Raw genomic sequence first — 14,055 nt, 5'->3', positions numbered from 1 at the left:
ATTACTACTACACAATTTGAAGGTGTAATTTGTAATCACTATGCTAAAATCACCTTTTTGAAATTATGTACCAGCTTTTCTAAATTCTTAGGGCTTTAGAAAAATTTCAAATGCTTCTTTATCTTATATATCTTAATTATAAGTGTAGCACCTATCGTATAGATATTTAATATTTAAAGATGACTTGTCGAAAGTTACTTCTCTGTGTAGAACTAGATCTATGAGACAAGCTTATTGTTGATACTGTAGTGTGAGTTTAAAAGGACAGGCCATAATCATTTTGCCTTATTTCCAGATATTATCCAATTTTAGATAATATTTCTTAATTTGGATAATGTTCTTCATTTCTTCTATTTTATTGTAATTATTTCAAGTGATACTATTACTAATGAACTTCAAAGAAGGTTGCATAGTTCACTATTGTTTCTCATAAAACATGCTCATTGTTTGTCTTTTGCTTTGCAGGAACTCATTATACAATGACAAATGGAGGCAGCATTAACAGTTCTACACACTTACTGGATCTTTTGGATGAACCAATTCCAGGTGTTGGTACATATGATGATTTCCATACTATTGATTGGGTGCGAGAGAAATGTAAAGACAGGGAAAGGCATAGACGGGTAAGTGTTTTAAGTAAACTTTTAAATCTGGTACATAAAGAGATCATTTAGTAATATATTTCTGCCAGTGATCTCAGGCTGCCAAAATATATATTATGCATTAAAATACATTTAAGCATTTTTTTGGTTTATTTATATCCCATATCTTTCCAAAAAGGATTTAGAGTTGCTTAAAATCAAAAAAGTGTATAATAAGACGAAAAAGGAAGGAAAGGGAAAAGAGGGCACATGAGTTTGAGCCAAGTTCAAGATTTGCAAGTCAGCATGATTTTTGGCTAGGATCAGCACAGCAGCTGAGGCAAAAGAGAAAACTTGTTGCATGATTATTGTTATTCAAAAAGAAGAAACTTACTTGGAAGACAGTTTTATGGAGTTTTATTGTTTTCTTTTATCACTTTTCTTGGTTTTAAATCAAGATATTTCTCAAATTAAGTCCTGTATAGGACTTATTGAGTATTGTAATGCATCACTAATTTAAAAAACTGCCTTTTACAACTTATGGATCTTTTTTTGTTGTTGATTATGACTTGTATAATGTAATTCAAAAATAAATTAAAAAAAAAAAAATCTCTGACAAAGTTTCAAATTCCAAAAGTCCTTTTAAAACTTTGCAATTTAAAATTTACTTGTAAATGAAAATAACTGCTTCTACAAATTAGTTATAACATTTCATATTAATGTATACATGGATTTTAAATCTGAAATTGGAATTAGATTATATCATTTATGAAAAGTACAGCTTCTGCAGTTCATCAGTCAGTATTTACCTTTTCTGGAAACATATAAATAGAATGTCACTGAAAATAAGACTCAGGACATGAAATTCGTGTTCTAATCCAGTGATTCTCAAACTTTTTTGTCTCTGATTCCTTTAAACTATAAACAATTATTGAGAATGCCTGAGGAGTTTATGTGGTTACATTAATTGGTATTTACCATATTAGATATGGAAACAGAAGTTTTAAAAATATTCATTTAAAATAACAATAACAAACTCATTTCCTGTTAACATAAAACATTTTTATGAAAAATAACAATATTTTCCAAAATAAAAAAATATTTAGCAAGGAGGTGGCATTGTGTTACTTTTTAATCTCATTGTCTGCTTTAATAAAAGACTGCTGGGTTTTAATATCTTCTGCATTCAATCTAAAACTGTATCAGTGAACTTTTTGTCTTCTGTTACATGAAAATACATTGGTTTACCTTGAACTTCAGATATTTGTAACATCGTGCAGTAATTGACCATTTGAGAACTATTGAGTCACTCCTTTATGCAGTTCTTTCAACTGTTGACGTTTTTCATTAATATTTAAAAAAATCACACTTGTTAATTTCAACACTCCAGAACAGTCTTTATTGGGACTCTGTTATCCTTACAGTGATGGATATAAGTTTTCCAAAATTCTAATTTTGACTTGAAAGCTCAAATTCTATCACTGGAACAAACGAACATTTAGTTTACTTGAACTGACAGGCTAACTTTTTTTTTTTTTTTTTGAGAAAATACCTATCAGATTCCCAAGTCTGAAAAACCATAGTTTGGTATCTTTTTTCAAGTTAAAATGGTGTCCCATATAAGTGTCTAGTTGATTTGCAATTCAAATAAATCACACAAGTGGATTTATTTCCTTGAGACATAACCTTGTATCTCAGTATGCATCAGAAATGATTTACATACATTTATGTCATTACACATGATATTAAAAAGACTCGGTGATCGAGGCATAATAATTTTACTGCTTTGTCAAAGACATTCTTAAGTGAAACTGGCACTGATTATTTTTACTGGCCTCCATGGCAGTGAAGAATGTAATGACTTCCAGTACATTTGAAGCTCCTGCCTCGATTCATACTGAGGAGCCAGCAGTTTTGCTGTTGCTTTCACATCTGTGAAAATGTCAACACAGCGAAAAAGGCATGTTATGTTTTACTATTATTATGAAAATAGATTTGACCGTGAAGACCCCTTGAGAAGGTCTCAGGAACCCTTGGGGTGTCTGTGGTCCATACTATTTTAATCCGATGTACCTAAATCAGACACACTATAAATCCTGTATCTTGTTTGATTGTTAAGTGACTATAACTATACTTCGAAGTGTATACATTTATGGAGTCATTAACATATTCAGGTTGGGGTTTAAAATTGAGACTGTGTGAAAGTATCCATAAGATACCATGTTCATAAAATTTTAGAGAAAATTGAAACTAAAAGAAACCAACAGCACACCTTTTTTCCCTCTGATTATAAAAGGAGTCCACAGTTCTTGAAAGCATTTTAAATAATGTAACAATATAAAGTTAATCATATCAATCATCTCTTTCTGGATAAATCAGATATTTTCAATACTTTCAACTGTGCTCATATGTATTAACATAAAATCTTATAAAGCCGGGAAACTCTACACATATATGTTCTTACTCTGGTTCTAAAACTTTAAATTAAAAAGAAAACTATTTCAGTGCATATACCTAATTCCTTTTTTCCCTAAGCTTTTTATTATACGTGTAGCCCTCCTACCCCCAATTATTTTAAAGCAAAGCAACATTATTATATAATTTTAGATATTACTTCGGTATTTTGCAAAGTGGTCGTAATCTAATTATCAGTCCTCTTTTACTTAATAGCTTGAATATTTCTATAAAGAGAACCCTATATGCATTATCTGGATTTCCTCAAGTCAAATTCTAGAGAAAAGGAGAAAGTTTTAAATCATATAGTTCCCTAGTATCCTCAGAGTTCACTGATGAGGTTTTTGTTTGCTTCTTTGGTTTTTGTTTCTATATGTTTATGCATGCATGGATTTAAACTTATTCGATATATTTTAATCATCACAGTTATACTTATTGATGTCCGTGTTATTCCATTTTGATTCGTGGGAGTTTATTTTGGTTGGTGCATGTGTCTTTCGACACATCTTTAGTAGACTTAGATGTATTCTGGAAAAAACAAGATGATTTTTATCTTATCTTACACATTTCTTGCACTAAACCTGGAGTCAGCCATTCCTCCAAGAGCTCTGGTTCCTTTGGAGAAAAATCGTGTATAGGCAGTCTGGACATTGGAGATACTTATTCTTTCTGGGTTGGTCATTGCTAGCCTTTTAAGTTTATAGCAACCTTCCAATTTAAATTCAATATTATAAGGCTTTTATTTAACCTTTAGTCCTAAAATCTGTATCTCCTATTAGCCATGACCAAAATCTCAATATCATATACATAATCATTTAATTTACCTCACAAGACACACACAACAATTTCAGAATAATATCACCAACACTATCCCCAGCCGTGTGCTTACTGAAAAGTTTTAGTGTTTTCTTTTTTCACAATACTTTTTGCCCTTAGTGTTTATCCCACTAGAATTAGGCATACTAATTACTTTGTTTTAAAGTCTCCATCCCTTTCAACCTGTTGCCTTCCTCCTCTTCTAAGTAATGATTTACATTTTAAATTTTATGGTTCACTCCTTTAATTTTTAAAGTATAAGCCTATGTATTTATATACTTATCTTTCTTGTATAAACAGTAGCATACTGTATCTACTTTTATCTAACTGCATCACACTGTGTCTTTTTCCTTTGCATCATTCTGTATCTTATTTTTTTAATGGCTGCAGAATTTTTTTTATTAACTAAATGTACTGCAATTTACTTAACCATTACTATATTGATGAGCATTTAGATGATTTCCAAGTTTTTAATTAATATTATCATTTATTAAATATCAGCTATTTTTATTGAGAAAAGGCAACATAGAGTTTAATGATTATTTTCTAAAGAAATGATCTCTCTTCAATCCTAAAGAATGATTAATATCTATGACTGGTTGCTGATAGTATAGAAAGGGTAAAATTGTCTCATTCAACTTAGAACTTTCTGAGTCTTTTTAATGAGACCCTGTGACTTAAAATAGATAGGACGTTTGAAATAGACCAGACCATTGACTCCCGCTGTAACCTTCCTATGGGACAGCTGAGCACTGAAGTCCTACGTTGAGAATATTGCTTTTTTTCTTCCCTTACCCAACTTCATCTATGTGCTGATGGTAATGTAGTTCCTAGAATATTGCTTTTTAAAAACAGGAATCTTAGTAAAACAGAAAAGGTTAAGGTTTTAGGTTTAGACATGCATTCTTCCTGAGAGAGACAAGTCTTGGCTGCTTCTGTCTTAGTTGAGTGAGATCCGGAAATCAAATCTGTTAACGTCCTGCTAATCTCACCTCTACTTTGGTAGAGGACATTTCTTCCTTGATCCTCAGTGATTGAAAAAAACAAAAAACAAAAAAAACCCCCTCAAAGTCTGAGGTTCTTGTTAAAAGTACAGCTCTCTGGGTAAACATTTGTCATCTGGTTTACAGGTATAGCAATCGATAGCGGTCGTGCCCCAAACTCACCTTCCCATCATTTAGTTTAGAAGGAACTGTCCTGTATAGAGTTACTGAGAAAAATTGTTAGATTCTAGAATTGTGGCTTCTGTTTTTAATTTGAAAATGAAGCATAAACATTTCTAATTTCAGATCAACAGCAAAAAGAAAGAATCAGCATGGGAAATGACAAAAAGTTTGTATGATGCGTGGTCAGGATGGCTGGTAGTAACACTAACAGGTTTGGCATCAGGTAAAGAAAACTTACAATGCAATCCTTTTCTCCTTAACAGAACAATAAATATTTCTCTCCTCTTTCCCACAGTTTTTTTTTCCAGGTACTGTTGGATTTTTAAAAGTATTTTTTGATTTCTTTCCTTCAAAAACTCTTCTTAAATATAACACTAGAAGGCAGGAGGCTTCCGCATCTCGTCTTAGCTCTGTCACTTTAACTGTCTGTCCAATTATTATTATTATTTTTTTATCTTTCTGAGCTCAGTTTCTGTATCTATAAAGTATGTGGTTTAGACCAGATGATCAATAAAATATTTTCTAGTGTTAACATCATAATAAATAGCTAATATTTATTGAGTGCTTCCTACGTGTCATGGCCTATTCTAAAAGCTTTACATATTTGTAAACCTCATGACAATCCTATAGTACATGTGTTGTGATTACTGCCATTTTATAGATGAGGGGACTGAAACACAGAGATGTTAAGTATTCTGTCAGTAAAATGATCTTGATATATTTGATTTTTATTTGAGAAAATGAAAACTGATCACAGTAATTCATTAATGGTATTAGTTTCACTAATTATTTTTAATGAATATTAAATTTAATGAGATTGTAAATCTATTAAGTTTTAGATTGAAACTCTGACTTCAGTAACCAGATTTGTGAACCTCCTGCAGACAGCTGTCTTTTGAAGATGTTTTAGTCTTTTTAACACCTTTTTTTAAAACTCACAATTAATTTTAATAATATAACTAGTTTTAATCCCAAAGAGAGAGAGTTTTATTTTCAAGAATAGCTATTTACTATTTTTAAAAGTAACATAAACTTATTGATAATTAAGGTTTGACAATATTAAATTCATATAATATTCCTTACGTGACCTTTTTTTATAGAGAGTCCCCTGCTTTCCTTGATCCTTTTAACTTGATAGTTCTTAATTCCCCAAAAATGGGCTTAATTTTTTTTCCCACCTCCAACATATTTTTTTAGGGGCATTGGCTGGACTAATAGACATTGCTGCTGATTGGATGACTGATCTGAAGGAAGGCATTTGCCTTAGTGGGTTGTGGTACAACCATGAACAATGTTGTTGGGGATCTGACGAAACAACATTTGAAGAGAGGGATAAATGTCCACAGTGGAAAACATGGGCAGAGTTAATCATAGGTCAAGCAGAGGTGAGTCTTTCTTTGTCTCGAGATGAATTAATAATCAGTATAGTGAAATGATCATTTAAATTATTTAATTATAGCATTAATGACATTAGATGATTGCAACCTTAATTAAAGGAAAAAAGAAAGAAATGGAATATGATAGAATGGAAAACATGAGAATACATTGCAGCAAGTAAAATATAAGTATTTCAAGAAGCTCTTGTTTTAGTTACATAGTCACATACAAATTTAGTGGGTTATGACGTAAATGTTATTTCTTATTGTAGAAAAGTGCAATAGGATCTGTGTAACCACAAGAAGTTATGAAGTTAAGTTATTAAACTGCTGGATGCATTACATTGTGATTATTCAGGAAGTATGAATTATCAAAACACTCAGTAAAATAAGCCTTCTGACTAGAATTACCCATAGATTTTTTTTCATGCCATTATAGTATTGCAATGATTATTTTACTGTTCTTGATGTACTGTAATGAACATTTTAGAAGTTAGAATATTACATAATATATACATATATTATTACATGATTATATATGGATATGTTTTTTAAATTTTGTTATAGCTAAATTTTAGAGATTGAAGTATAGCTAAGATTCTGGACAAGTCTTTAGGGATCAGGAAAAAGTCAGGAAAAACTTCAAATAGCTTAAGGCTCCTTGGTATGTATACAAATATGTCTTTTGATTCTACTTAAGTATTTTATTCATGTAAAGCTTTTATTATTGTGGAAGTAAACCAGGAACCTTTAGATGTTTTATGCAAGTTTCTTATGAGGCAAGCATTTGCAGTATAGGTACACTGTAAATTAAATTAATCCTATCAAACTCTTTGCTTTTTAGGGTCCCGGTTCTTACATCATGAACTATATATTGTACATCTTCTGGGCTTTGAGTTTTGCCTTTCTTGCTGTTTCCCTGGTAAAGGTATTTGCTCCATACGCTTGTGGCTCTGGAATTCCAGAGGTAAGCCATGCAATATTTAGTAGCTTTAAACATTTAGTAATTGTTATGATGCTGCTCTTTTTGCCTTGGGGGGGGTGGGAGGATGTTTGTTTTTCTTGAGAAATTGTTTGTAATATGAAAAAGAAAAGTTAAAAAAATGTAAGCTTATTGTAGACATCATTGAAAAATTCTTCCCTGTAAGTCATTTCATCATTTACTATAGAGGTTGACTTTTTTTTTTTTTCCCTCACCACTAATTTAGCACATGACTAAACAAATATCAGAAGACTTAGTTAAACCTTAAGAACCTGGAAAAATATTCTGTGGCCTAAAGTTCTTTGATGGATTAGTTGATGTTTTGCTTTTAGGAACTCAATTTAGTTACATTCATTCGCTTTCTATAACTATCTTTTAATTAAATAAGTTAATAAATCTTGAATTTGGAAGATAATATTTACAACCATTTTATACTTTCAAATAAACATTTGATCATAGCAGGTTAGTAGCACAAACTCTTGGGTTATACTGTTTATCAACAATAAAGGAGAATATAGTTTGAACATAATTTTAACTCATTGCTTTCCCCTTTTTATTTTTGTTCTAAGTAAGTTACCAGTTTTTCTTAGTTCATTTATTTTAACATCTAAATAGTAGTAATTTTTAAAGCTTATTAGGAATGTCATTAATAAGGAGCGATATCATGCAGTATTTAGCAGTTGTCACTCATCCTTGATGTACAGGAAAATATTACACAAAATTGTGGTACTCTGAGAAGGCATAATATCTTTATTTCTGACACAGAATTCTGAAATGTACCTAACTATATTATATTTCTGCACAGAAATATTCAAATTTGCTTTATTCTGGTTATGTACTTATGACCCTTGTATTAAGTTCTGTCCTGTAATGTGACCTGATATTTTAGTTTTGCTTGTGAGATAGATCGTTTCCTATTCTTGCTTGGGAAGAGAATTAGAATATGAAATAGGTTTATTATAGATATCATAATAGTTAAAGCTTTTGAAAAGTTAATTGTGACTTGTTCTATAGTCCACCAACATTTACAAGGTAGTGTTGCGAGTTAAACAAGAGAGTAACTTAAGTTTGCATGTTTCTTAAAGGACATTAAGATGCCTTAATCTTTCCTTTGTAGATTAAAACTATTTTGAGTGGATTTATCATCAGAGGTTACTTGGGAAAATGGACTTTAATGATCAAAACCATCACGTTAGTACTGGCTGTGGCATCAGGTTTGAGTTTAGGAAAAGAAGGTCCCCTGGTACATGTTGCCTGTTGCTGTGGAAATATCTTTTCCTACCTCTTTCCAAAGTATAGCACAAATGAAGCTAAAAAAAGGGAGGTAAGTGTCTTTTGTAATTTATTTGACATATACATATCAGTGATACAGACTTATATCAGTGAGGAATTTCTGAGTGTAAAGATCACATTTTACCCTATTTTTTGGATAAATTCTATATTCAGATGAAAATTTAATGTGAAAATTGCTTCTCTTCCCTTTGCCAAATAATTGCCGATGTCTTTCTAGAATCCATCCCCAGTGCTGCTCAGTTACCTGCATATTTTCAAGAAGTTTTAGATTGACTTCTGGTGTCCATTGGTTTCAGTTGAATTTCACAAAGGTCTTTGCATTCGTTTTTGCTTTGCCTTACATCTCTCCTCTGAAATGTTTCCAAAATGTGGCATTATTTTTACTCTTCTCACCTTTGGTATTTCTCCAGGGTTGAGAAATCTTAACAACTGTATTTTCCTCTGGAGGAAGTGTCTAATGCCAGTGCGAGTGCTGTGTCATCTACAGAGAGCTATCTGGCACCATGGGGAAGTTCTAAGGGCATCTAGGATCTCCTAAGGTTTAAATCAGAGATTCTCATTAAAGGGGGTTTAGAAATTCTTCTTTATTCAGCGGGGAAAGTATACTGACTTTGTTTATGAATTTTAAAAAAATCTGTTTCAAGTACAAAAAAAATAAAGGGAATTATAGTGCTTCTGCTCTCTGGACTTCTGGTGAAGAAGAGATGGCTAACGCTTTTTTTTTTTTTTTTTTTAAGGCCAACCTAAAACCATCTAGATATTTAAACTTTATATATTATAGAGTTTCCTTGGTGTTCTAGATTGCTTTGGATATTTTCTAAAAGGAAAGCGAGCCCTTGAGATCTTCTGTGTTAGCCCTAACTTTGGAGGCCCAATCCCTTCCTGTTTTCCCCATCTAATCTTCAGCCCTAGATGATACAGAGCTCTTTGAGTTTGTAAGGTATGATATTTTTATATATCATTAAATGCTGAGAACTCAGGAGTCTCTGGGCTTAAGACAGGACCTTTTATCCTGTTGTTTTTATAATACAATGAAAATGTAAAATATTTTCTATCAAATTATTTAATTCCTCAATTGAAATAATTCTAGTTTATTTTAATGTTAGCTCTAAAACATTGGCAGTAGATAGTCTTAAAGTAGAACATTTCAGAGCATCATTGTTCTATCTCTGAATGACAATTGTGATTCCAATATTATCCTATAAACAAAAATAACTACTGTTAATTACTATGTATCTGGTTCTGTGGCAAGTACTTTACTTGAATCTTAAAATTTAATTCCACAGTAATCCTATTTAACTTGGCACTATTATCTTCATTTAAAGAGAGGAAACTAGAAATTAAAGTGGCTAACTTTTGCCTAAGATTACAAAGCACAGTGTCAGTGTGGATTAAAATTTGCTTTACTCCAACTCTAAAGTCTATACTCTTAACTATTATACTACTGCTACTATGACTGTGTGGATATATCTTTGTGTGTGTTAAAAACAAAACCAAACCTAAAACTCTACTATAATGTGGCAAGTTAGTGGCTAAGATGGAACTATAACATTTGTCTCCCTAGTACAATTCCTTCACTTGCTATTGTACCTTGACATTTTTGGGATAAGATTTTTTTTAATTCACTATAAGTGAAAAAATGTAGTTTATTAGAATCTGTTATAAAATTTAAATTCACCTAAATTTTAACGTACACACTATGATGATTAGTAAGATTTATAACATTAATTTTATTCTGTCACCTTAGTATGTACATGTCTAGAGTTCACTTGTGAGTTGAAAGCAGTAAGGCCTCATATTTTGGCTTTCTTCCTGTGCTCACTTCCTTGATGTTTTTTAATTAAATGATTCTTAGATGCTTATAAAACAGATCAAAACGTGTGTGAGTTATAGGCACATGGATGGGTGTTAGCTTGATTATAAAATTCTATTATATTAAATGTAGAATCAGAGAGTTAAATCTGTTGTCTACAGTCCTATTAGTGGGAAAATACAAAATAGTAAGTTAAATTTGCTCTCCATCCTTCCCCAAGTAAGCAGTCTGCATTCTTAAAGCCAGATGCTATTTAATTAAAACAAATATTTGTTTATTTTTAATATATCAAACAAAGCTTATGTACTTTGTGCTCTAAACCACTTGTAATTTAATTCTGATGATTTCTAATTTCTCTTTCAGAATGTGAAAATTTACCAGTTGAGGAAATGCTTTGGTAGCCTCAGATATTTCCTGGAGTAAAGTAGTGAAAGGAATAAAGACTCTTAGAAAAGTAGTTACACATAAATGCCCAGTGGATTTATATGTGTAGCTGGCTTCACACTGGCAGGAAGTGGGCAATGTCCAAGTGAAAGCCCATGGAGTTGGAGAGAGGCTCCATATGTGCGTTTGTGGATTTTTTCTCTTCCTTGAACTTTCTTGTTAGGGGTTCGCGTTGGTGAGACTGTATCATAAGGAGTAGCCTTTCAGAGTGAGGCTCACTGTATTGGCAGTGCCAGTATTTTCAGAGGATTTAGAGTAGAGAAAATATAGGGAAACAAAATAGGTTTTAAGTTCCCTGGATATTTTTGTAGGATATGGAGTAGAGTAATTAATGATGATGCAGTTCTAAAATCTGAAGAAATAATGTCCTATTTAAAAATAAGGAAACAACTCTCCCTTCAAACCCCGGTTACTTCTCTCCCTACTAGTCTTCACAAACATCTTGAAAATTGGCTGTATTCATTGCCTCTTCTTTATATCTCATTTACATTAGTTTATCCCGCACAAATGTTTTTTGACTGAATACTGAATATATGAATGACCTTTTAATTAAAGCAGAAGAAAAAAAATATTTTTAGAAGAAATAAATATTTTCCTTTGCCTGCGGAAGAGGAAGACATGTGAGATAAATTCAGAAGAGGCATTTTGAAAATTAAAGTAACACGAAGAATTTTTATTTGGTATAATTTTGAATTTATAAGAACATATGAAATAAGCCACATCCTCTTTTTAGGTGCTATCAGCTGCCTCCGCTGCAGGTGTTTCTGTAGCTTTTGGTGCACCAATTGGAGGAGTTCTTTTTAGCCTGGAAGAGGTAGGTAAGAAAAAATACAGCAGTTAAAATGATGTATAATTACTCTTACAAATATATTTTGGCACACTTTCCAGTTTTATAGCTAGTGTAATGTTAATAGGTACAGATTTTGTTTTTAAGATTTCAAATTTATTTTCATAGTTATTTTTCACCCTTACATAAAAAATGTAGTATACTATATAGTTCTTTACCTTGGGAAAAATCTTTTTAAAAATATTATTCATGTATAAATATTAGTGATTATTTAAAATTTAACTTGGATGTATTTAAAAGTAACTAGATATGAATTCGACTTGGAAAAATACTTAAAACAATCTATCTCTGTTAGCTGAGATATAACCTGTGTTTTTATTTAAAAATTTTTGATGAATCCTAAATGGTCTTGTAAGTTTTTCTTTTGTGATTATTTCTGTTGTTATTATTGATGTTTAAGGAGATAATTTTAGTTGCTTCAGTGGAATATTTTATTTTTCTTTTCTTTTTGGTCCTTAAGACTTTTATACTTTTACACAAAAATATAACTAGAAAACAGAAAAAGTTTTCTTTTCCAGTTATTTGTGCTCTTTTCTCTTTTATACTTAATATAGAAGAGGTAAATTAAATAGTTCTTTTTGAGCTAACATGAGTTGGTGCCAGTATATTTATTCTTAACTATTATGATTGAATTGGAATTGAAATTCATGTTGAAAATAAAACAATGCTAGGTATTTTAAATAATTATTAGACATTTATGACCAGTTCATATTGTGAATGTATACTGGTATGATAGTCAAGTTAATAAAAACATCAGTATTTTTCTTTCCATGATAAAATCCATTACATTTAAATTCTATTTGCAGCAAAATTTAGAGCTATACTATTTACCATCCAAGTTATAACCTGTCAGAAATATCTTATAAAATTATAGCATTAATTTTTCTTCCTTTTTTTTTTTAGGTTAGCTATTATTTTCCTCTTAAAACTTTATGGAGATCATTTTTTGCTGCTTTAGTGGCTGCGTTTGTTTTGAGATCTATTAATCCATTTGGTAATAGCCGTCTGGTCCTTTTTTACGTGGAGTATCATACACCATGGTACCTTTTTGAACTGTTTCCTTTTATTCTCCTCGGGGTATTTGGAGGGCTCTGGGGAGCCTTTTTCATTAGGGCAAATATTGCCTGGTGTCGTCGACGCAAATCCACCAAATTTGGAAAGTATCCTGTTCTTGAAGTCATTATCGTTGCAGCCATTACTGCTGTGATAGCCTTCCCTAATCCATATACCAGGCTCAACACCAGTGAACTGATTAAAGAGCTTTTTACAGACTGCGGTCCTCTGGAATCCTCTTCTCTTTGTGACTACAGAAATGACATGAATGCCAGTAAAATTGTTGATGATATCCCTGATCGTCCAGCAGGCCTTGGAGTATATTCAGCTATATGGCAGTTATGCTTAGCGCTCATATTTAAAATCATAATGACAGTGTTCACTTTTGGTATCAAGGTAAGTGCTGATGTGGGGTGATATGTAAGTAATCTTGGCATATTCAAAACATGTAGAATGAGAAATGAAATTTTTATCTAAAGGTGGTTTTATAAATGTAGGCTGGAACATTTTTATCTGTTGGGTTTAATTTTAAGTAATGAAAAAAAATTCCTTAGATTATGTTGTTGAGCATGGTATCTGTTGCTTTGTAACAAATTACCCCAAAACAGAAGCTTAAGATAACTACTTATTTTGCTCTTGATATTGGTCAGTGATTTAGGAAATACTTAGCTGGGCATGTTTTGTTTGGTGTCTAGTACAGTTGTCATCAGACACAGCTAGGACTGGTCAGCTCATAGATGTTCATTTGTCTGGCACCTGGGCTGAGAAGATTCAAGCAATCGGAACTAGAACATCTGGGCTCCTAGAACATCTCTCTCTCTATGGTTTTTCCAGCATGGTGGCCTCAGGGTAGTTAGATTTCTAACATGATAGCTCAGGATTCCTAAAGCAAGTATCCCAAGAGGACCATTCCTAACCTAGCCAAAGAAGCCATGCAGCGTGCCTTCTGTTGCATTCCATTGTCTAGGCAGCCACAAAGACCACCCAGATTCAGGGGGGTGGGGACGTACACTCTACCTCTTCGTGGGAGGGATGTCAGAGAATCCATAATTATGCTTCAAAACCATTTATGTTAGTTTCCTATTCCTGCTATAATAAATTACCACAAACCTAGTGGCTTAAAATCACACAAATATAGTTCTGAAGACCAGAAGTCCAAAATGGGTCTCCCTGGGCTAATATCAGGGTGTTCACAGGGATTTATGGAGGTCCTGGGGGTAAGTCCACTTT

At 32.1% G+C, this 14,055-nt stretch overlaps 1 protein-coding gene across 4 annotated transcripts in view; it reads left to right on the top strand.

Annotated features, from left to right (window-relative positions):
• The window catches only part of CLCN3 (chloride voltage-gated channel 3), a 79,828-nt gene that overhangs the window by 47,317 nt on the left and 18,456 nt on the right, over positions 1 to 14,055 (top strand). For all 4 annotated transcript variants that reach the window (XM_006906323.3, XM_006906325.3, XM_025042975.1 and 1 more), the window contains 7 exons: positions 466 to 623; positions 5,141 to 5,240; positions 6,215 to 6,402; positions 7,238 to 7,360; positions 8,493 to 8,699; positions 11,659 to 11,739; positions 12,676 to 13,221. In XM_006906323.3, coding sequence (XP_006906385.1) covers positions 466 to 623; positions 5,141 to 5,240; positions 6,215 to 6,402; positions 7,238 to 7,360; positions 8,493 to 8,699; positions 11,659 to 11,739; positions 12,676 to 13,221 — 1,403 coding nt within the window. The remainder of the gene's footprint in view (positions 1 to 465; positions 624 to 5,140; positions 5,241 to 6,214; positions 6,403 to 7,237; positions 7,361 to 8,492; positions 8,700 to 11,658; positions 11,740 to 12,675; positions 13,222 to 14,055) is intronic.

Source organism: Pteropus alecto, unplaced genomic scaffold (assembly GCF_000325575.1).
Source record: "Pteropus alecto unplaced genomic scaffold, ASM32557v1 scaffold50, whole genome shotgun sequence".
Classification (NCBI taxonomy): Eukaryota; Metazoa; Chordata; class Mammalia; order Chiroptera; family Pteropodidae; genus Pteropus; species Pteropus alecto.
The sequence above is the reverse complement of the archived record's forward strand: the minus strand, read 5'-3'. Positions and strand labels throughout refer to the sequence as shown.